The sequence below is a fragment of the Onychostruthus taczanowskii genome, unplaced genomic scaffold, assembly GCF_017590055.1.
Source record: "Onychostruthus taczanowskii isolate IOZ18803 unplaced genomic scaffold, ASM1759005v1 scaffold84, whole genome shotgun sequence".
Lineage (NCBI taxonomy): Eukaryota > Metazoa > Chordata > Aves > Passeriformes > Passeridae > Onychostruthus > Onychostruthus taczanowskii.
In genome coordinates, this window is record NW_024506332.1 from 217,986 (window position 1) to 240,025 (window position 22,040).

Below are 22,040 nucleotides of genomic sequence, written 5' to 3' on the forward strand. Positions count from 1 at the left end.
CGCGGCCGCGGCGGGGCTGGGGCGGCCCCGCTCCGGCCCCCCCGGCGGTGAGCGTCCAAAATGGCGCCGGCAGAGCTGGGGGTGACGTCAGCGTGGGGCGGGAGCGAGCCGCCCTCAGGAGGGCGGGCGGCGCCGCCGTGTCCCTGCGCAGCTCCTGTCAGCGCTCATGGCGGGGGTGCCGCTCCTCAGCTCGGCATCGATCGGCCGCCCTCAGCCCAGCTCCACTCGCCCTCTCGGCGGGGCTGCCGCCCTTCAGCCTAGCATCGATCATCCCCATGGCGAGGCTCTGTCCCTCATCGCTACCGATCCTCGCTCAGCTCGGCCCCTGCCCGCCCTCATGGAGGGGTTGCCGCCCCTCAGACTGACATCGATCGGCCGCCTTCATGGCGAGGCTCCGTCCCTCGTGGCGGGGCTGCCGCCCCTCAGTTCGGCCCCTGCCCGCTCTCATGGAAGGGCTACCGCCCCTCGGCCCGGCATCACCCGCTCTCAGCCGCTCCGCGCTGCGGTGTCCGCCACCCTCTGCCCCCGGACTCCCCTGCAGCAAGAGCTTCCTTCCTTGACCCCTGTCCCGCAGGCTGGCCCTTCATGAAGTCGAATATCGTCAGCTGGAAGGGACCCACCAGGATCATCGATCCAGCTCCTGGCCCTGCACAGACCCCACAAAATCCCGCCGTGTGCATCCCTGGGAGCGTTGCTCAAATGCTCCTGGAGCTCTGGCAGCCTTGGGGCCGTGCCCATTCCCTGGGTACCTGTTCAGTACCCCACCGCCTTGTGGGGGAAGAACATTTCCCTGATAATCCCTTTGTGTCTCTCAGAGCATCTCCCTTTCACTTGTCCTTTGGTTTTGGGGTTTTTTCTCCCCCCTTCCCTTTGCTCCCTTTTGCCATCTCTCCATGCAGCAGCCACATATAACCTGTTCGCTTGCGCATTTTCCACCCCCTTGGATGCTTTCCACAACGTCCAGGGTTCGGTCTCTGATTTCACTCCGTTCTCATTGCTATTCCCTGCATACACCAGCCATGCTCCTGAGCCATTTTTAGCCTCCATCCACCTTTCACACTGACAGCCAGCAAGATCCACAAAGAAAGGCTTTCAGCCGAGCCCAGCTTGGCTCAGCTCCTGCTGGCTCGAGAAGGATGGAGGCTCCTTTTTAGCTTGCTGGGTCCCGGTTATGGTCTCATCTGTAGTTAACTACAGGACTGGGATAATTAATTCAGTACAATCTATTTAAGATCTTGTGAAAGTCATCAGTTTCCCTTAAAAGATGTTTGTGCAAACATTTTCTTCTCAGGCTGGGTAGATCCTGCTAATCTAGATTTCACTTGGAGATTCATAAGCTCATCCTGCAAACCCAGCACTGCCACAAACTTGAAATGTGGCTTGGAACAAGCCTCCAAAACCATCCCATACACTGATTTCTGCATTTCCAGCTCTAAACACCTAAGAGGATGCTTTTATAAATGAAAAGGCCATTGAATTGCTTGTCAAGTCCAGTATAAAACAGAGCTGTGTGATCTGAATGCCACTAATGAACACAAAAAGATAGGCTCCCACCAGAAACCCACAACTGGCCCAAATTACAACTTATTTTGGATTTCAGATTTGTGTCTGCATCCCCGATTAAAAAATTGCAAATAAATCAATCTTGCAAAGAGCAATAACATTTGAAAGAACACTCAGCATATATGGGATATTCTAAAGAATTGCAACTTACCCAAGTTTGGAAACCTCTGTAACCAAGTGTTTTGCTTAAGTTATTTTGAGAGCAACCCAAAAACCTAAAAACAAAAACACTGCATGTTTTGAAACATTCACAATGAAGACAAACTCCCTGGTCCCAAACATCCCAGTCCACAGCTCCCAGAGCTCAAGAGAAAATTCACCCAATTTTACAAATTTGTGGCCATGTTTACTTGATACAAAATTCAGCATGAAAGCTGGCATTCCTCCCTTTTCAGGATTCCTTAAATTCTGAATTTAAATAATAAATTAATTCTTTAAACATGTGCTTTTCAGCCTAAGCGCAATTGTCCTGCAACTGTTTAGCAGGAAAATTTGCAAATCTAGTCCAATTCATCCATTGCCTTCTGTATAACTGCTGTAGAATTTGTCCTCATAGTAGAATTAGCATTGGTTCAAGAACTTTTGTTGCTAAAAAAATTTAAATAAGGCAAAGAGACCTGCAATTAGCTCTGTAATAGAAATTAATGAAGCCTTCGTACAAAGCCTATAATTAAAATAAAATTTCTCTTAGAAAAGATTTAATATCGTGGTGCTAGGAGGATGGATTGTAACTCCAACATTTCAGGGTTTTGTTGTGAACTAACTGAGCTACAGAAAATAATCGAGTGTAATAAATAAATAACATTAAATCACAGTCAGAGCAATTAGTGAGACATCTTGGGAACCACAACCTTTGCCTGGGTGTTTACTTACTTGGTAGTTCAGAGCATTCACGCTATGAATGCTTGGTGCAAATTAGGCAGAGTGTGTTCCACAGCCCTGATTCTAAGTTTGTGAGCACATACTTGGATTTCTCTGGAGCTTGAGCGTTTGTTGAGGTGCTCTGGGGAGATTGTAAGTGTATGATGTTAAATTTATACACAGCCACCAACAGCACAAAGCTTTAATGAGCATTTATCTACTCCGATCATGCTTTAATGACTAATTCTTACTCTACACACAAACTCTTCCAGCTGAGACTGAAGAACACCTCTGGGAAGTGGGAGGGACTTACAGGACAAGGAGACTCACAAAACAGCATTGCTGGATCTGTTTGCTGTGATATTTGTCAGAAAACTACATAAAGAATGGTCAGTTCACAGCAGCCTAGACCAGGAGCTGTGGAAATTAGAACAACCTACAAACCAAAGTGTAGCACGTGTCCAGCAACCAATAAAAATATATAATAATGTAAAATGACTGATCAAACAACTGAGGCTCCAAAGAAGAGCACTATCAGCAACTCATTTTGTATCTGCTTTAGTTTTCCAGTAATTTGACCTGTTAGACAAGACTATAATGAATTACAACAATCCAGTTTAGAAATAAAGGGAGCAATTATCACCAGAATTATCATTGGAATTTAGTAATAGCTGAGCTATCTGAGGCCATGTGCAGGTTAACATCAGGGCAGCATAATTCCCTAGGCTCTGTACTTTATTCTCTTCAGCTTCAAGTGTCTCACTGAGAGGTTTTCATTGTGTTTTTGCAGAGCATTTCAAAGAATAACAGCCTTAACTCCTACAAAATGTTTGCTAATGTTCGTCCCCCCATTTCCCACTCTTAATTTCACATAAACAGCTATTATCAAACCAGCACTGAGTCACATTTCGGTGCTGCTGCAGGAAAGCTGAACAAAAGGTCAGGCAGACCCTGGTTCTGCAATGAGTCTCAGGGAAAATTACCTGTGAGACAAGTCCCAACCCATCCACTCTCTTCACTTCTTACACCAACCTGGCTCAGGCAGCTGGGTCCCTACTGCTGTTTGTGGTGCCAGCTGCCAGCCCAGGGCCTCTTCTATGGGCATACAAACTTTCATTTGCTTTTTCTCACTTTACTCGACCCGATTTCACCTTAACCAGGTTCCATCTGCAAATCCTCAACTGCCAGTGGCCACAACTTTTCAGCTAACACCAGAGTGTAAACAAAGGTTTAAGCATTTCCAGTTTCTGCCACACTGTGTCCCAAACCTGAACACCATAAAGATATTTTTTGTGCTCTGTATCACTCAGGCACTTCCAAAGTCACTGGGTTTTATTTTTGAAAAGGGAAATATTGAAATTAAATTTTTTTACATGACTCAGCCTCTGTACTGGTGGGGAAATCATGGAATGCTTTGGGATGGAGTGGACCTTAATGACCATCTACGTCCGTCCCCTGGGCATAAAATATGATCAGATCAGTCACTAGGCTGTTTAGTTTAAGTCTTAACAATGATAAAAAGTGGAAGAGGATAATACATATCTTTTCACTTTGCAGCTGCCAGGAATGTTTTAGAGACCCAGTTCCCAGAAAACCCAACCTAACAACCATCCAATGGTTCTGGAATTGAGTGTCCCAAACTACTCCTCATTGAGCAAACCTCTGCCATGGAAACTCACTAATTCTGGTAACAAGCAGTTTGTGTCATCCCAAAACTGTAAAGTTCATTAAAGCCCTGCTATTATAAGACGAACCCTCAGCATTTTTTTTTTTCCCCCATAAATTATTAAGACTTTTATTCTAATTTTAGCCTGATACAAGCAAACAGAAGAGCTAATCAGGCTTGGAAAAACAATTCATGTGTTCATTACAGTAGTAGTTTGCAAGACAGGTTTCAAACCAGTTTCAAATTTGATCTCTTTAGAGCAGGGCTAAGACACTGCTACTGAAACTACAGTTTGCAACACATTACTTGAATTGATTATTTAAGCACATTTTTTAGAGGTTTCATGCACCTGAATTTTATTTTAAAATAAATGAAAAAATACAGGGAAAGATAAAGGGTAAAGGAAGCCTCTGAAAAAGAAGGGAAAAGGTGTTAGAGGTAGTCAGGAAACACCTGTCTGGAGGGAAGAAAACAAGTATTTTTCAATTTGCAGGGCTTGTTGGTGATGGCAGGAATGTCCCAGTATTTTGGGAGTAAAAATTAAGAGAAGAGGGGTAAATTGAGGTTTATAGAAAAATTTCATTCTTATTTCTGTGTATTTTACTATTGTTTTGGGGTTTTGTTTGTTTTGGGTTTTGGGTTTTTTTTGGTTTTTTTTTTTTTTTTTTTTTTTTTTTTTTTTTTTTGTGTTTTTTTGTTTTTTTTTTTTTTTTTTGGGTTTTTTTTTTGGTTTTTTTTTGTTTGTTTTACAAACTGTAGTTAGTTCTGTGGAAAGATGAGCCCAACCAAAAAACAAGAGAACTGATACAGAATGCCAATAATCCTATTGAAATTAAGAGTGGAGCCATAGGAGAAGATAAGAAGTTCACAAGGCGTAGGTTTAGCCCTCCCTAAAAAGAAGTAGCTACAATTAAATGCTTGGTTCAGGATAACCTGGCACTTGGAGTCTTCCAACTCAGGATAATTTGAACATAAATTGGAACTCTGAAAGCTAAAGCACTAGGAAAACAACAACATCAATGAAACAAAATGAGAACAGTCATCCCAAATGACACACCATGAAGACAACACAAGGCCCTCACAAAGTGGTTTTATTCTAAAAAAAATGATTAAATACTGAACTACATTGCCTGAAAATACTTACAGCACATCCACTACAAGGCACTCTTAAGAGCAGATTCCCTTCCTGGGAACCAGCTAAGTAGAGCTTCTCCCTGCCTAAGGGTAAGGGATGCTGCTTTAGTCCTTTCCAGCCCCAATTTCACCACCCAACAGAGAAAGAGGTTCTGCAGTTAAGAACACAGGTTCTTTGTACCAGTGACAAAATCAAGTTACACCAAAACCAATAAATCCATGCTCAGAGAATGCTTTTAAAGCTATTAAATTCTCCTCCTATTCAGTCTTTAGAAAGGGGATAATTAATATTTCTCAACTCTTTAAGTACATTTAGATCAATGGAAGGAACATAACACAAATAAAACAATGAGAAGAAAAAGTTACCTTAGGGGGGAACCCCACCCCTTGATGCACAGCCCAGTCAGATAGCATGGTGCATTGCTCAGGAGCACAGGTAACTCTGAGAGGTGCCTCTGTCATCCCCACCACCTTTAGGAGGTGCTTTCCAGGAAGGGGAGGAGCTAGCATAAACAACTCCAAAAGCCTTGAGGAGTTTTCATTTAGTGTTGGGTTATTTTTGCTTTTTAAGCCTTCAAATTCTCATGGCCTATACACAGAAATGTTTCTTCTTTTGGGTGAAGGATTGCAGGGTTATTGAGGGAAAAGAAGTATTAATTTTGCCTTACTAATAAAGCTGCCTAGGTGATCTAAATAAGTGAAAGAAAAACCTCAGAGACTTTTATGAAACATTTTTGTTTAACAAAAGAAGGAAGCTGAAAAGCAAGCATGTTAAAAACACTGCCGTCCATAGGATTTCCCTGTTATCTTTAACAGTGAGCTTTAACGTCTTCTATTTTAGATTCTTACCAAGACAAAGTGCTTTTACACAGTAATTGAGTTAACAAGCTATTATCCTTCAGTAGAAGCTCAAAAAATTACACCTGTGCAGGTGTATTTCAAAAGGGTGATGTAACTACAAGTCTTAGCTCAGGCCCTGTAGTTATCTTGTATGTATCACTGAAGCTGTTGTTACTAAAACCTAAATACACCTAAAAAGACAACTGATCTAAAAGGAGCAGGATTAGTTCCTTGGAATATTTTTGCACTTTGAAGAAGCCTGTAATTTTAGTAGCATTTTGCAGTAAGAAGTTAATTGGTAGGTCTGAGTGGTACTAGCAGGGAGTATGAACTTATCACATCAAAGATCCCACTTTGCCAAAAGAAATGCTCCTTAAAAACCATGGATTGTGGAGAATGATGATTAAATATATAATTTGGACTAAAATGTCACCTTAGGCTTTGAGCTGAGGTGTTATCGCTCTTGATCCCAGGCTATAGACAATTTCAATCAGCTTGGTGTTACCAGATTCCCATGGTATTTGAAGGGTGTGAACACACTGATGTCCTAAGCCCTGGAATCACAGAAAGGCATGAGAAATTTTCAGATTATATTTTTCCCAGGGCTTTTAGCTCTTGATTCCAGGAAATGTGCAAATGTGACTTTAAAAAAAAAAAAAAAAAAAAAAAAAAAAAGAAAAAAAAAAGGAAAGCAAAGGTACTATCTCTTTAAAACTCTGTTGATAGTAACTTACTCTGACTAGTAACACTGTCACACTAGTGTTGCTCAGGTCATGTGTACAAAAAATGACATGTGCAGGTAACTACCATGATTAGTCATTCATTAACTTACTCCTTGGTTTAGGAGTTCATTTACCTTTTGGTTTCATTTTTCATTAACAAAAGCACCATATTTTGAGGGTATTTCTAAAGTGTTTCAAACTTATTTAAGCAAACAATTATATAAATCAAAATTCAAGTATTTGCAGCTGAAACATTTGTTCTGAAATGTTCTTTTCTTGCTTTGCTTTGTCCCACAGTTCTGGTACCAGGTTTGCAAGGACCTGAAGGTAATGCCAGGAATGAACTGAGAAGGGAAGGAAGGGAGGCCAAAATAGCAGAATTAATTGTTCCATTCACATGGCTTTTCTGCTTGGGAATAAGTTCACATTGTAAACAGGAGAGAGGTGTGGTTTGTAGATAGGACAGGAAATCCTTAGTTCTAATCCTTGCTGTGTTGTTGGTTCCCTTGGAGATCTTCAGCAAATGCATTCTGTCCCTGGATTTTTAATTGGAAATAAACTGGGGATGATAGCCCTTAACTAGCTCAGAGGAGCAGCCTTTCACTTTCATAAACATTCATAATGTGTGTGCAAACAGCTCATGGCACTCAGGCTTGAAATCAACTCATCTTCTGTTCTGAGGGTAACTCCTTACCCTGTCTGCTCTGAGGACCAGGGACCTTTGGGGCTGGAGTCACCAGAGCACACACGGGGCTGTGTTTCTCTCACTTGTTCTGGTGCAAAGTAGATGCTTCACTGGGGACAGAAGGAAATGTAAACTCCTATTGTCTGGTGTGATTTTCTCTCTCATCCTCCGGGCCTAGTGTAATCACATTTCTTACATGTTTCACCTTGCATGCCTGTGAGTGAGGGTGTGTTAGGGGGGGACCCCACTGAGGAAAGTGCCTTTCAAGGAGGGTCTGTGTGTGATCCTCTTTAAAAACCTCAGCTCTGGCTGTTAAGTGGTGTGGCAGTGCCCTGTGCCCTGGGGCCCCACACCCCAGAGGCAGCTGCCTGGCAAAGAGTTCAGCCATGTCTGATGGGAAGGGTCCTGGAACCAGCAGAGGATGGTGCTGGGAATCCTGCAGGAGCACAGAGCCTAGAGGTGTGACAGCCCTGCAGGGAGTCAGGGCAGAGATTCTCATTTTTTTTTAGTGCAGATTCTCTCAATTGAGGTAAATGATAGTGTAAGTGATGAATCAGACTTACAGGCATGTCATCCTGCTTTAATTAGGGAGAACTGCAGTGACAGATTGTGCTAATAGTAGCATGAAAAGGCTGAAGTCCAGACTCCTTGAAAGTATCCATACCTCAGGTTCCTCACTTTTGTTTCTCTCTCAGTGCTTACAGACACAATTTCAGAGCTACTGAGCACACACAGCTTGTGCTAGTCCAGAGGAGTGATGGAAAAATCTCTTGAACTGAGTGACAATTTTCTTCCGTCACATAATTAGAGGAGGAAAACTCACTAAAGAGTTGTCTGTTACTTACCAAACCTTGTTGGCTTTTCACTTGACTGCAAACATTTTGAATTGTCAAAACTTCTAAACTGTTGCTGAAATTCAGACAACTTTCTTGGTGCTTGTTTGTGACTACTGGTATTTAAAAACACATTTCATCCTTGCCCTGAAAAGCTTTATTAACTGGGCTAAATCTGAAAGACAACATCAAGAGCCTAAAGAAACTTGGTTTTGATTTGTGCATCATTTGTCCTGAGCCTGGTATGATGTCCTGAATTTAGCTATGAAGTTTTACATGTGCAGAACCCTTTTCTCTTTTATTGCTGATCTTTAAGAATCAGATTCATAGAATAGTCTAGGTTGGAAGGGACTTTGAAGATCATCCTGTGCCACCCCCTGCTATGGGCAGGGAAAACTTCCACTATCGCAGGGTGCTCCGAGCACCATCCAACATGGCACTGGACACTTCCAGGGATGGAGCAGCCACAGCTACTCTGGGCAACCTTTGCTGTGTCCTGGCCACCTTCACAAGGAAGAGTTTCTTCCCAGTATCCCATCTAACCCTTCCCTCTGGCAGTGGGAAGCCATTCCCCCTTCTCCTGTCAGTCCAAGCCTTTGTAAATAGTCTCTCTCCATCTTTTCTGTTGGCTCCTTCAGGTACTGGAAGGTGCAATTAGATCACCCTGAAGCTTCTCTTCTCCAGGCTGGACAATTCCAAATCTCCAAGCCTTTTCTCCCAGCAGAGTGCTCCAGCCCTCTGATCATTCTCATGCCTCTTCTGGACTCTCTCCTACACCATCATGTCCTCCCTGTGCTGGGACCCCAGGGCTGGAAGCAGCTCTGCAGGTGGCATCTCAAGAGCACAGTATCCACCTGACTGCCCAAAAGCATCTTTCAATGTTTGCATGATCTGTTCTTCCTATGCTTTTCCATTCCTTCTTACATATTTTCTGTATATTCCCCTACTTTACTTTCTCCCCTTCCCCTTCCAAATCCAAGCCTTGTTCCGTCAAACAAGTAAAACCAGGAGAAAAGTTCCAGCAAGCCCAGACATTTTCTTTTCATTTTGACTGCGCTGTGCTAGTTCTTCTTCAGGGAAGGGCCTGTACGTGCAGAAGGCCAAGTAACTCCTGTGTGGTGTCCAAGACCAGAACTCTGATCACTGAATTATGTGCTCATGCTTCAGACAATGTCATTCTCAACTTGGCAAACAGGAAGCTAATTATAAGACACCAGTGAAAGACACAGCTATTTGTTGACGCTGCGCCCCGGTACCGGGAGGCGATCGGGGCACGCGTCAGGAGCGGCCGTGCCCTGTCTCTGCCGCCGGCGGGCAGGGTCGCGGTTCGGCTGGCTCAGAACGCGGGTTCAACGCCTAAAGGATCGGCGGCAAAGGAAATAAAGAAGGGCCCGGTGCTTGCTTTTCCCAGCTGCTTTTATTTCTCTCCCGCGCGGGGATGGAGCTGTCGGTGGCGCCGCGTGGCTCCGGCAGCGCGGCTTTCCCGGGCGGCAGCAGCGCCGGCGCCGGGCGGATGACGGGGCGGGGCGATCTCGGTCCCGCAGCACAAACCGCAGCACAAGGAAGAGTTTCTTCCCAGTATCCCATCTAACCCTTCCCTCTGGCAGTGGGAAGCCATTCCCCCTTCTCCTGTCAGTCCAAGCCTTTGTAAATAGTCTCTCTCCATCTTTTCTGTTGGCTCCTTCAGGTACTGGAAGGTGCAATTAGATCACCCTGAAGCTTCTCTTCTCCAGGCTGGACAATTCCAAATCTAGCACAAAACCCCCACTGCTCCAATTCCCCCTTTTTTGTTTAATTTTTATTATAGTGTTGAGGGGATGATGGCAGTGGCAATGGTGTCTAATTAAACTTTGGATTCTTTCTACCATCACTGAGGGGGAGAGGGTTCCCGGCTGGAGTTGGCAACACTTTTAACAAACAGTTTTCTACAAACGCTAATAACAACAGAAATTAGGCACAGCATTAACACAACTAAACAAATGTCTTTGATAACAGATGACATCCATCCGGACAAACTCTATTCTGTAAAGATGTTCAGTTGTTTCCACATGTTGTCCGCTACGGACGTCACCTTGAATATGAAAGAAAGAAAACACATGAGGAAATTTAACAATAAGTTCCACCAGAAAATAAAGAAAATAAATATAGGAATTCTTTTTTCTTCTTTCAGTTGGAGGCTACAGCTACATCAGCTGGGTCCTCCAGCAGTGACGGGGTGGTATTTCGTTGGTGTGGTTTGTAACTGTCTTCTCTGTGCTCTGTCCTATTCATATCTTCACATGGGGCAGTACTGTGCTCATGTGCTAATTTTGTCGGTCATTTTCTTTATGTTCCTTTTCTTTTCCCCTTCTTGGTGGAACCAGGGGGGCCTTCCTTTGATAGGGACAGTCCCTTACAAAATGTCCTTTTTGCTTGCAGTGAAAACATGGACATAGTCTTGACACTTACATTGATGTGGAAGGTAGTGGAGGCTCTGTTCCTGCTGTGGTGACTTTCTTTAGTGCTTCTGCTTGAGGAAGTCTTGCTTTTCTGGTACATTCTTCTATACTTAGGCCTAACAATGGTGGTGGTGAAGAAGGAAGGCTGAGTCTTGCAGTCTTCATTTGCACCTTCAGTTACGATGTTTATTATGATGTCATCTTGGGCTTTTAATCTAGGAGTTCTCTTTTTCACTACCTTTCTGACTTTGCCTACAAAATCTAGAAACACTTCATTGAAGGGAGATACACGGGGTAAAGCTAGGGGAATTTGAGGATGGGAAGAGGAGAAGCCAGAGCACAACTGTGGGTTTTGAGACAGGGGAAGGGAACAAAGGAAAAAGCGATTATGGGAAGTAGAAGGAGGACCACAAGATGGGGACCAAGCCATGCGGTGTCCAACATTTTGTGACTCGAGGTAAGGGGGAAGGGAGCGGGTGAGAAAGGGATTATGGGGGGAAGAACCACAAAATGAAGGCAAAGCTATTTGACATTCTCCATTCTGAGACTCTGGGTGAGGTGAGGAATCTGGGGGACGATCTACAGGTTTTACTACAGGTAAAAGGGGTGATGTATTAGGGTCTAGGGAAGGAGCTCTGACAGGGTGATCAGTCCTGCCAGAGCCAGAGGGGAACCGGGGGAGATGTGGGCAGCTAGGGAGACCCACAATGTGGGGGCAGCTGTGCACTTGCTGCAGGTGGTTTGCTCCCCTCAGCTCACTCGGTTCAGGAGGCTGGGGGTCAGGAAAAAGGGGAACTGGAGCAGGGGTTTCAAGAGGAACTGGGGAAGATTTATTTGGATTTTCTTTCACTTTGTTTTCCATTACTAATGTGATAATTTTCAATTTTATAAAGAGAGGATAAAAATTACTTTTTGATTAAAAAGTAATTAAAATTTGATTAAAAATTACTTTTTGATTCACCATCTATCATTGCATCTTCTCCAAGTTTCATTCCGATCTTATCCCAAAATCTTAGCGTTTTTACTTCATCAAAGGCAGTAGTTGGAAAATGAAAGAAAATCCATTTAACAAATCTTTTAACTTTTCCCTTAGATAAACAAAACCCTCCTCCCATCAAGGAATCCACAACTTGGTTATAAACTTCCTTCTCCCCAGCAGACAGTCTCGCTCTACCCCATTCTACCCTAGTCGGGTCCATCCCGGCCACTAGAATACTCAGACTGAGACTATTTGCTAGATTCTTTTCCACCCACCTCCGAGGTAAAACCAAAACTAAAGGAAAAACACCCAAGAATCGCCGACGCGAAAGGGCATTTGAATGTAGCGCACTACGCCTCCCCTAATCCCCGGGAGTCACCCCCACCCAGCTTCAGGGCACCCCAGTCGCGCCCGTCCCGACCACTGGAATACTCACGAAACCGAAGATTCCTGGAAACGAAAATCTCGAAGGTAGTCCTCGATCCAGGGGAAAGCTCCTCTCACGTCTGGAACGGAGAGGGTTGGCTTTCCCGCCCGCCGGGAGCTGCAGCAACCAGAAAGTGTGCGAATTCACCGGCGGCGCTTGACGGACCACGAACTTCACTTGGCAGGGGCGTCCGTGCACCCTGGAGACAGTCCTTTCCGGAGTTCATCTGAGCCCCTAGTGCAAGGTTTAACTATTGAAAAGTGATTCAGGTTGACTTCTTTCACTTTGCTTAACAGCAGATGAGAGTTTTCATGGAGTTCCAAGTGTTATTCCCAGCCTTGAGCTGGACCACTGGGTAAAGCTACATTTCTGAAGTGTCATTGCTTTTATTTTTTGGGATTAAAAGTAAACTTTTCATGAGGCTTAGATGGTCTCTATAGATAAGTTCCTATTTCTCTATTCCACATAGGAACTTTTGACTCAATGATCAATTCCAATTAAGTTTTGTAGTAATGGATGTTCCAAGAATATTCAGCTGCTTACAGCTTCAAGAAAATGCAATTGAATTTTTGCCTGCACAGTAAATTTTGGCCTGATAAACTCCAGAGAATATACACTGGAAATGTGGTATTAAAATTATTTATCTGTGGAAAACACCTTAATCAAAATTTGCATCCTTCTGGACAGCAGAGAATCCAAATATGAAGAATGTGTGTCTCTGAAGAATATGTGTTTTGGGACCAGATTTGCCAAGTCCTCCTGCTTCCTTAGCTGCTCATTTCTGCTTTTTGTAGAACCCTCTTGGTGACACTGAATCCAAGGATGAACAACCCTGATGGACGAAACCACAAGGTTAGAATAAGTCAGTTTTCACATTCCATATTTTAACACAGTTGCAAGAAGCGATAAGAAAGTGGGTGGCAAATGAGAGCTGCTCTTTGAAAGTACAGAGCTGTTCTCTAGAAAAATCTGAGCCACAAGAGAATGCACATAAATATTCAGTGGCAGAAAATTACCCTCTACCCAAAAAGCAAAAATATTTCTGGTTTGAGAGAAACTTCTTCTTTCCAAAACTGGACAAAGCTAGGAGTATTTCCCAGAATCTGGAAGTTCCCTGGACTCTGCAGGGACTCTGGGAAACCAAGAAGCTGATCAGTTGTGTTCCTGGTGGTTATATAAGAAAGGCTGCAGGAACAATGGATCAGTTACAGGCAAAATGTGAAAGTTTAAGAACTTGCAGTGCTTCAAATGGAACATTTGGGGCTCAGCAAAACTGTTTGGTTTCTCAGAGTGTGTTTGAGCAGCTCTTGTCAATATTGTTAGCACAGTGATAAGTTTAATCAAACACACTGACAGCAGCAGTTATATTGTACCGTACCTGGATGTTGCAGCCAAAATAGCTGCTAGGAAAGTCCAGGGGAAGGAAGCAAAAAGGGCCCTTGCTTGGTATCCACAGATGTTTAATTCAGCCACGTGGTAAGATGTTCAGGGTCCCAAGGCAAGGCTCGTGGGGGGAGTCCAGGTTTCTGTGTCTCGAGAGGCAGGGGCTGAACATGGGGGCAGACCAAAGATGAGGGCCAATAGGGGAGTAGGGAGGGAAAACACCTTAATCTGAGGTGAGGGACATAGGAACAAGGGGAAGGAACCAACAGTCTCTGACAGCTTTTCTTGTGTCTCCCTATCTCAGGGAATGCCTCTCAGGGTCTCCACACCTGGACACAAAGCTAATTTGATTTAAAGAAAGGCTGTGATCTCGATGAAATGGTCTAAGATAAGAAGGGGAGGTACAGTGTTTTGGTTTTTTCTACCAAGGGTTTCCCATACACAAGAGGGTCAATTTAAGTTCTTCTGCTTGATTCTGCCCAAGTTCTTGAACTTAGTCTGTCACACTGCAAAGCAGTGCCCTAGTTAAATTTGTTGCTGGTCATCATCAGCAAAAGCTGAATCCTTTTCTCTGTACTTTTCCAAGTAAAAACAAAAGGGTTTTTAAAGGCCTTAGTTTTTCTACATTGTAGAAAAAAAGGAGGACATTTCAAAGCTTGGAAAACTTCCCTTTCCAGCATAAAAATAAAATGTAAAACTTACAAAATCCTCTCTGCTTGCTCTTACTCAACACTATGGAAACAGGCAGATTCTTCAGGGATCCTCAGCAACAAAGTAGTTGTAATCAAAACTTTGGTTTACTTGGACCCTCTAAAAATCAGGTCATTTTGAAAGTCAAACATCTAACCCCCTCTTCATAGCAGGTTATTTGAACACATTAACCATAACTTCAGTTTAAAGTACACATAAAATCTTCTGTCCACAGGAACCAGCCACTAGTGAGGGACCATAGCCCTGACACCTTGCTTCTGCTCTCCTGCTCAAAAAGAACCTTTCATCCCTTAATTCACATACATATCTGCTTTCATTTTCCTGCTTTCTCATTTTTTTGGCTATGATTTTGCTCAGAGCTCCTCTTCTTGCATCAGCTGGGACATTGCATAAGGAGGAAATAGTTTGCTTAAAGGACTGTATTTCTATTGTTCTCTTGGAATAGTGAGAAAACAACTGGACTTTGGCTCTGCCACAAGAAAGCAGAAGCTGCAGTGTTCATTTTGCAGCAGCCTGAAATAAATCCTTCCTCTGCCTGCTGCTCCTCCTGGTTTCCCTGTGCAGTGCCAGCATCAGCAGAGCTGTTGCAAACAGCCTGGGTGTAGGACCACTTTCATCCAGCATTTCCAGAGCCTGCCCACTCCTTCCCTCACAGGCTGGTGGTTTATGTTTGCCATCCTCATAGCTTCTGCAGACTGCTCCAGATCAAATGGGGCTCCTCTGGAATGAGCACCTTGCTTTTACTTTCCTGGGGATGGGTGGTTGTCTTACCAGGAGAGCCCTGTGAAATCTGAAATGTGTTAAATTGCGGATTCATTGCCACATTCCTCCAGAACTGCAGTGGGACATTCCCTTGAGGGGGAAGCTGGAGAAGCAAATAAACAGGACATTGGAAAGCACCATCCACAGGGCCCAACCTGACATCCCTAACTCTGCATGAACCTAGAGGATGTTTATCCAGCGCTACTCCCTGCATTTGGAAAAGTGGTTTTGGCCACGAGACAACTCAGACTGAGAGCTCTGTGAGGAGCATTCCAATCCATCTAGGACTTCTGTTGACAGCAGTAATAAACTATCAAACCTTTGTTTTCCCAGTCTCTGATGTTTCCAGGGCTCCTAAAGAGGGTACAGCGATGTGCACTGTTAAATATTGTTGCTCCCCATTTTGTTCTGATCCACACCAACAGAAAAATTCAGGTGAGTCTTTTCACTTGCATCATGTCAAAAATCACTCCAGAGTTGAATGGAAAGATAAAAAAAGTTTACTGGTCTTGGAAACAAGCTTTATTCCCTAAAAATCAGCAAACCCAATGATTCTATCATAGTTTTAAGCTGAAACTGCCCTTTCTGCTTTACAAATTTTGGTTGTTTCTATTGTAGGATCTGCCTGATGTAGCACTGAAATGCAGCCACTTCTGGGGTAGGTTTTGAAATGTTTGGTGGAAAAGATCACAACATGGATCAAAAAGAAACAGATCCTGTAATTTTATTTTACAGAAATGAAGGATATGTTCTTCATTAGAAGATTGACAAGGAGCTTAAGTGATCTAGATTTTGTTCTCTGCTCTGTTTCACGTTTGTTGTGCCAGCTAAGCAAATAGCTAATTTCTTCCTTCCTTTTTTTTCTAAAAAAAGGAACAATAATAATGGTTTCTTTAGCCAGATTCATGCATTTGGACATCCTACTGCACCTAGCATTCAGGAGCCTGACTTCTTATTGCTACATGAATATCTAGAATTGCTATTTACTAAGAAAGACCTGAAAGTATGTGTAAAATAAATTCTGTGTCAGATTTTATGTGATTTCAGAAAATTATAAAGGAACACAATATGAAAATGTCATAAAATGAAGAAGGTGAAGTTTAGATGAAATATTAGGATGCAATTATTACTTGTGAGGGTAGTGGAGGGCTGGGATGGAATTTGCAGAGAAGTTGTGGTTCCCACAGCCCTGGAAGTGTCCAAGGCTTGGGGCTGGGACAGTGGGAGGTGTCCCTGCCCATGACAGAGGGTGGCGCTGGATGGGATTTAAGGTCCCTTCCAACACAAACTATTCCAGCATTCCGTGATTCTGTGTAAAATTGGGAAATTGAAGGCAGGGAACAATGACTCTTGGTGGAATTAATCTAAGAACAATGAAAATAGCACCCTGAAAAAATATATAGCGATAAAAACCTCTTTTAAAATAGTAAACATGTGAAGGAAACTGAAGTCATCATCCCTTTAAATGTATATACAAGGCTCTTGGTTTTTTATTTCCCATCTGGGAAGGTGTTGAGTTTCCAGGGCCGTGCCAAGCACTAGGCCATGCTGCTGGATGCCCCCAGGCTGAGGGGACACTTGCTGGGTTATTTTTGGCCACATGAGTACATCACTCAATGCTGCCACTGTTTGCAGCTGTGACAAAGAGAGGCCTCTGTGTCATAAAATTCAAGTGGATGCATGGAGGAGGGGAAGAGAAAATGAGGAAGGCATGACCCAGACCACGTTTTGCTAACAGTGTTAATTCCTTGTTTAATTAAATAGTTAAATAAGTTCAATCTGCGTAGTAGACAGAACAATTAATTGCAGGCTCATTGCATTTTTCAATTTGTTTCAAGAAAACAAAAATCAATTCATCCTCCTCATTCCCCTGGATTTTGCTTACCTCCCAGAGCACTGATGTGATCGATGTAACAGTAACTGCCCTTTCTAGTAATCATGGGTCATGGCAGAAGAGATTCCCATGCTTTCAGGAGATTATTCAGAAAAGACTGGGAAAATGTACTAAAATAGGAATGGCAGCTTGTTTTGGGTCAGTGTTTAATACAAGGAATTTCAGTGTAATAATTGAAGAGGGGAGGAGGCTATGGACAAGAGCTTCACTGGAGGAAGGTGTTGGAGAGTAATGAGAACAAACAAAAAAAATCATATTTTTAAGTGTTATGAATATCTAAAGAACTAATGCAAAAATGCAAACTTTGCTTGTTCTTAATGGGAATGGGTGCTGTTTTGTTAAAATGCTGTGAAGGAGGAAGGAAACCTAGAGAAAATACAACTAATTTTCAGATCTTTATAGTAAAACTATTGTCAAAATAAGAATTTATGTGGGATTTTCACTTACTTTTTTTTTTTTTTTTTTTTTTTTTTTTCAGATCTTTATAGTAAAACTATTGTCAAAATAAGAATTTCAGTGGGATTTTCAGTTAAATTTTTTTGGTTTCTTTTTTTGTTTTTTTTTTGTTTTTTTTTTTTTTTTTTTTTTTTTTTTTTTTTTTTTTTTTTTTTTTTTTGGTAGGAGCCCCAAAATACTTCAAATCAAAATTGAAACAGGAACACCCCTCATCCCCCAACTCTGAAATTTGTTTTGGATCCTTTCAAAAAGAAACCCTGGCCAGACTTGGTTGTGTCCCTCTCATTTGTGTTCACTGTGTGGAATTTAATGTCATCCAGGAACACTTCCAAGGTCTTCAGGGCAGCTCAGGGTATTTGTCCTTGAAGGTTAACATTTGGAGTGGGTGCAGTGTCAGCTGTGGCAGGAGGTTTGAGGTGGGATTTCACAAATCCTGGATAATTTCTGTTCCAAGTCTCCATTGTCAATGTGGTTTGTAGAACAGGGAATGTCTTCAGCCTCCTCTAAAAGGATTGGTTTATAATTTTGCCTTCTCCTCCTTATTTTTGGAGATGAAATCAGCCAGCAGAGGGGAGCAAAACTGTAAGAGGGTGAGGCAGCTGTGACACAGCAGCAGGGAGATGCCAGGCAGCTTCCTCTAGGACATTTCTGTACCAGTGTCCTAAAAAAGAGATGAGAAAGGGGAAGGAGGAATTCTGAATCACATGCACATTATGAAGCTGATTAAGCAGCTGAGGAAAATCAGGTTCTGGAGGCTTCTGCTCCTCCTCTGGGGGTGGTGGTGGGACTCTGAAAATTACCTTATGAATGAGCCTCTGTTCTGGGGTAACCCCCCCTTATTCTGCCTCTGAAAGTAAAAACCGAGTTTATTGATAATTATAGGCCTGTTAATAGCCATAAATTATCAATCCAGCTCATTATTAAGCCTTGTTTGGCTGGAATTCCTTACCCTTAATTTCTGTAAAACAGAACTATAGGATCACTTTCTTTTTGATCCATGCTGTAATCTTTTCCACCAAAAAGATTTCAAAACCTACCGCAGAAGTGGCTGCATTTCATAACTGGATTTAAAAATTCATTGTCTAGGTTTATATGGCAGTCTGGTCTGGGTGACTGCCCTGCAGAATAAAGTAATTATTTCCTAGAAGGTTTTTCCCATAAGGGAGATTCCTGCTGATGCTGAAGCACCATCCTGCTCATCTGGATTTCTCCCTAAAATCCTGCAGTAATGCTGCCACCTATGGAAGATTCCTCAGCCTCGACCTTTGCAATCTGCCTGATGCCTTTACAGCTGTGAAAACAGGATCTGAGTGTGCTCCTCTGATCTGCTGATAAAACTCCCTGTTTTCTATAGGATATTTAATCCTGACATGAAGAGGCACAAATTTGCTTCCTCCCAAATAAATTAGTTTTGAAATTGAAATTGCTCCTGGAAATTGGCCCTTATGACAATATTTTTGCTTGACAGTGGCAGCACAAGGTCCCAATGCAAAATATCATTTTAAGTGCTGTAAAAACACCACAAAGAGCTGGGCAGAATTTCCAGCTCTTTTTTTTCTTTTTTTTTTTTTTTTTTTTTTTTTTTTTTTTTTTTTGATGACACAGCTGAGGAAGGTTTCAGGAAGAATTCCTTCTTCAGGGATGTACTTTAACTTGCTGGGTCTATATAATATATTTTCTGTTATGTACATGAAGGGGAAGTTCATGTGCAACTGGGGCCTTTTCCCTTAAATTTGTGCCATTTTGGGTATCAAAATAGAAACCTATCAGGAAATTTGCACTTTAGGTCTGGGAAGAGGCCACATTTTTGCAGTTAGGAGAAAGGAGAATGTGCTTGACCACTGCTGCAGGTTCTACAGTCAAAAACAGTCTCTTGGCATTAGTGTCTGTTTTCCACCATGAGACTCACAAGGCAAAAGTTAAGATGCTTAAAATGTTCAAGAAATGTTGAAATAAATGTTTAGCAGATGCTGAAAATGTGTTTTTCTCCGCTTGCCAGGTGCTCTAGAAACCAACAGCAAAGACTTGAAGTAAAGCTTTGTCTGCAAGTGCCTTTTCCTCAGAGGAAAGCACAGCTTTGACCACCCCCCACCTTGCACATAGCTCTGGAACAGAAAACTTTGATTAAAAAGTGATCAAAGTATTCATATGTCTCTTCTTGTGGGGAAAAAAAGGAAAATATTAGGAGAAAGGAAGGGGGCAAATTAGCTTTAAAGGCTGTGGGGGGAGGATGAGGAAAGTTCCATCAGGTGTGAGCTGTGCCATGTGCTTCCTCTGAAGTGCTGGTGACTGGGTGTTCAAAGTATTCATATGTCTGTTCTTGTGGGGAAAAAAAAGGAAAATATTAGGAGAAAGGAAGGGGGCAAATTAGCTTTAAAGGCTGTGGGGGGAGGATGAGGAAAGTTCCATCAGGTGTGAGCTGTGCCATGTGCTTCCTCTGAAGTGCTGGTGACTGAGGGGCTGCAGAGCCTTCCAGAACTGGGAGGGCAGCCCTGGCTCCTGAGGGGTCCAGTCCTCCTCTCCCAGACCTCAAGTCTGCTTGGCTGGGGAAGAAGGTAGGGGGGAAGGCTCTCTGGTGGAAAAACAACTGTTTTGAGAGTGTTCTCCATGTAGGAGATGGTTTAATTTGCTGCAGCAGGGTGGGGTTATGCATGTACATGGTGCTTGAAGTGTTTTTTTCCCCTTTGGTTGTGGCTGGTTTGCAGCTTCCTGTGGTCCTGCCCACATGGTGCTGTTTGCTTTTGAGCTTCTGGAAAGTTTTGGGAAGGGCTGGGCTGCCCCTTCTTTTTATATTTAAAATGGCTCTTTAGCCTTCTTGTGGTGTTTTTGGGTCGTTTCCAGTTTAATGGGGTTTACTGTAATTGGTATACTGAAATGAAACATTTCAGTTTATATTAAATTGGTATAATGAAATAAAACTACTCCAGAATGTTGGTGGGGTACCGTGAAGGGAAGCACCAAGGTCTACAGAAAGAGGAGTTTATAAATCTTCACAAATTGTTTTGTTCTCTAGTTTAGTCCTACTTTCTCTCCATAAATGTAATAAATGGAAGATGCTTTTACTGTGGGATGAAACGTGGGGAGGAATACTAGGAAGTCCAGGAGTAAATAAGAGCATTGCTCTTGCACCTTTCAGCAGGAAGGGACAAATTGTCAGATACTCAGGTGCTGCTCAAAGACAAAGTTCAGTGATCACTAGCATGGTTTTTGTGTCATAGTCTGGCACTCAGTTGCTGCAGATAAGATTGGAGACTTCCATGTGTTTATGATCACTTGTAACTCCCTAAGATATGATTTTTCTTCCCCTTGAGAGTTTTGAATACCCATAAGCTTTGAATACACATAAAAATACTGAAAATACAAGTATTTAATAAAATTCAGATATGCTATTATCTGTGTTGCATTTGGTAAAGCATTTCCTGCTTGTTGATTTTCCTGCTTGACTCCTTGTTCTGTGAGCTATTTACAATGCCTGTAAATCAAATTCAAGCCCTAGACCATCAGGTTACTTTTTTCCCCTATATATGTTTTTTATACTAATAACTGTGCAAATGCCTGTTGGTGATGAGGATCCTGTTAAGTGTACTAAGAGTGCTGTAAAGAGGCTGTAGAGTTTGTAATTTAGACTAAGAGGTTTAAATATAGCATGTGAATGCAGCAAATGCCAGTGGGATTTAGGGGGAAGACTTCACGGACTAAAACTTTCAAAGAGAACCAAGGGAATAAGGTGCTCAATTGCCTCCAGAGACTGGACCCTAGAGCTTGTCTGAGCAAGGGAAATGACAGGAATGACTCCATAGCTGTTCTTAATCATTCCCAAAGCAGATGTTTCCAGTCCAAGATCGTGGCTTAGATCGAAGATTCTGGTCTGGATCTGCTTTGGAGAAAGTGAGAGCAGTTGTAAATGGCTGATTCTGTAATAAACCATTCCAGCCACCCTTCCCCATGGAGCGTGGCCTCTGTTGTTTCACTGACAGAGCTCTGAAGCTGCTCCCCTGAGATGTGAAAGAAGCAGCAAAGTAAAGAGAGAGAAAGGTAGTAGCTTTCAATGTTTTTGGACTGAGTTTGACTATGATGTAAGACTCTTTGAGGTCCATGACTATTTGGCAAGTGTAAATTGGAATAATGGAATTGCAAAATTAGCTGGTAAAAGAAGTATAAAACTGGCAAGGTGATGCTTTTGTCCAAGAGCTGCAGTACAAACAGGATATAATCCTCTGAGGAGGATGCTGCAGGCTGACAGTGTGCTGTTCTTGGCTCTGATGTTACCCTGAATCCGTCCTGTGTCGATCAGGGCAGGAAAAATTGTTGTCAATGCTTTTGTGCACTGGAAAGCAGTCTGGGCTTACATCATACAGGATGTCTTGACTGTGTCAGTGGAAGATATCCAAAGTACTTTCATATCTACATGGCAGCTTCAGATAGGCTTTTTCTATTTAGAGTAGAAATGGATTTTGCAATAAATGGTCATGTGGCCAAATGTGAGAAGTTTGATATCCACATTTTTTTTGCCTGTCACCTGAGGATCTTTAGTCACACTGCAAAGACAAAACTCCTTAGCAAAACCTGGGATTGTTAATCCTCCATTTGATCTGTGTAGGCACTGGAAGCTGGATCTAATCCAGAAGGAAATCTGCCTTTATGCAGAACTGCTCTGGAGTGGTTGGGACAACTCTTTCCTTTCCT

The 22,040-nt window shown here is 42.7% G+C and overlaps 1 protein-coding gene across 1 annotated transcript; it reads right to left on the reverse strand.

The window, feature by feature from the left end:
• Nucleotides 1-10,065: 10,065 nt before the first annotated feature.
• On the reverse strand, nt 10,066-12,020 carry LOC121346772. The gene is made up of 2 exons (XM_041424866.1): nt 10,753-12,020; nt 10,066-10,375 (listed from the first exon to the last, which is right to left on the reverse strand). Exons 1-2 carry the CDS (start codon nt 11,602-11,604, stop codon nt 10,322-10,324), a joined length of 906 nt encoding a protein of 301 aa, XP_041280800.1. The 5' UTR covers nt 11,605-12,020; the 3' UTR covers nt 10,066-10,321.
• Between the last annotated feature and the right edge of the window lie 10,020 nt (nt 12,021-22,040).